Source organism: Postia placenta, assembly GCF_002117355.1.
Source record: "Postia placenta MAD-698-R-SB12 unplaced genomic scaffold POSPLAscaffold_527, whole genome shotgun sequence".
NCBI classification, from domain to species: domain Eukaryota; kingdom Fungi; phylum Basidiomycota; class Agaricomycetes; order Polyporales; family Adustoporiaceae; genus Rhodonia; species Rhodonia placenta.
The window spans coordinates 1-2,045 of NW_020170358.1; the positions used below are offsets into that span (position 1 = coordinate 1).

At 56.6% G+C, this 2,045-nt stretch overlaps 1 protein-coding gene across 1 annotated transcript; it reads left to right on the plus strand.

Moving 5' to 3' along the window:
- Positions 1 to 783: 783 nt before the first annotated feature.
- POSPLADRAFT_1063742 (hypothetical protein) lies at positions 784 to 1,877 on the plus strand (the record flags this gene model as incomplete). Its single annotated transcript, XM_024481716.1, has 2 exons — positions 784 to 1,447; positions 1,495 to 1,877. The coding sequence occupies 2 exons, from the start codon at positions 784 to 786 to the stop codon at positions 1,875 to 1,877; spliced, it is 1,047 nt and encodes a 348-aa protein (XP_024332488.1).
- Between the last annotated feature and the right edge of the window lie 168 nt (positions 1,878 to 2,045).

The window sequence follows — 2,045 nt, forward strand, 5'->3', positions numbered from 1 at the left end:
GAGTGAACCAAGAGCTGGAGATCTACCTCCGCTGCTTCACTGCCAATGACCCGGATAAGTGGGCTGACCATCTTCACACCGCGCAATTTGCTCACAACTCCCGCGAGCACTCCACGACGAAGGCGTCCCCGTTCAAACTCATGATGGGATACGAACCTCGTGGAATACCCACCGTGCACCCCGGATCAAACACGCCCCAAGCAGCTTATCGCCTCAAGGACTTGCAAAACATCTGCGAAGAAGCACATGCGGCAATGGAGATGGCCCAGAACGTCCTGGCCAAGAGAGTAAAAAGGAAGGGGGTTCCTTCCGTAAAGGTCAGCTGGTATGGCTAGATTCCCGGAACTTGAAGCTGCCGTACCGTCCAGGAACTAGCCCCGAGGCGAGCCGTTCAAAGTCCTAGACAAGATCGGAATGGTCGCGTACAAGCTAGACTTGCCTAGCACCTGGCGAGTCCACCCGTTTTCCACGAATGGCTTCTATCTCCCTACTCGGAAACGGAGATCCATGGTCCGAACTACACGAGGCCACCCCTTGACCTTATCGAAGGCGAAGATAACTACGAAGTCGAAGCCATCATCGGACGCCGAGAGAACAAGAGGATGCGACGCCGCGAATATCGCGTCAGGTGGAAAGGTTACTCAACAGCCGATGACTCATGGGAGCCCGAGGCGAACCTGACTGGAACGGCTGACGAAGTGTTGGCAGAGTATAAGAAGAGGAAGAACTTGAGCTGAGTCGATAGCAGCTCTACCCAGTCGCTACATCCCCACTCGCACCAACATGTCTTCCACCCTTTCGTTCCTCGACCAGTTCAATGCCCCCTCGACCGAGGGCGGAAAGAGGATCTCAATCTACACCCCTAAGCACACCCATGTCGGTGACAGCGCTTTGCTGACGCTACTCCTCAGTAACCCCACTGACGTCTTCAATAAACTCAAAACCCACAACCCCGAGGCAACCAATGCCACTGACCGCGCTGCACTAGAAGCGTATCTCTCCGCCCACTGTGACTATGACGAGGCTGTCAAGGCAGCCAACGAGGCCATCGACCACCACAAGCGGCTCCTACGCCAACAGGACGACCGCATCCTCACCGAGCTCATCCGGCTCGACAATTTGAAAGTTGCCCATCGCTTTCAACCGCTCCTACCGCGCAACCTCCGGGCGCGACACAACAAATTCATCCCACGCGCCATCCCCAATGTGTACCTACCCCTACCCGCACCCCTACCGACGTCTGCCTTCAGGCGCCCCCGATCCCATCCCCTTTTCTCCAAGCAACGCCGCGGAGCACTACCATCCCGGCTGACTGGCAACCCAACCCTGGTTGGACCCCAAAGGGAAGCTGTAGGCGATGCGGATCGTCTCGACACTGGGTACGGGACTGTCTGGACGTACGATGCGCAGGATGCGGAAAAGAAGCCCCTGGACACCTGGAGCGGGAGTGCAGAACCAGGCCGATGAAGCGACACATATCCGCACCACCTGAAGAACCTGCGCGACGCGTGGGGGTGGTCGTCGACAACGTGTTCCTCGAAGGAATCATCAACGAGGCGAAGGAGAGGAAGGAAAAAGAAAGACAGACGAAAGCGGTACCTATTCCTCCACCATGCAGCGCTAACCCCGAACCCCCGACCAGTCCCATCGCGGGACCTTCGCACCCCCGCCCCGATACACCTGTCGTCTTTCGCAAAGTCGACCCCGACTGGACACCCGACGTCACTCAATGGACATGGGACAGCTCCTGGCCGAATCAGAAGCACCTCTCTGGCGAGGAATGGTCGAACGTAGGGAGGAACGCGCGCAAGGAGTGGTTCGATGAAAAGGAGGACAATAGCGTAGATTGGGAGTTGTATGGAGATGGTGAGCAGTAAGTAGTCGAATGGGACTTCGACTCTGGCAGGGGGGTAATGAAACATTTGTCTTTCCGTTCTATTTCTTGTACTACTAGCGCCCATACTGGCGCCTGTCTTAGCGCTCACCCGCAGGTTGAACATTATGTAGCTTACATAATGGGGTCCGTGCGCACTTCGTGCCTGGTA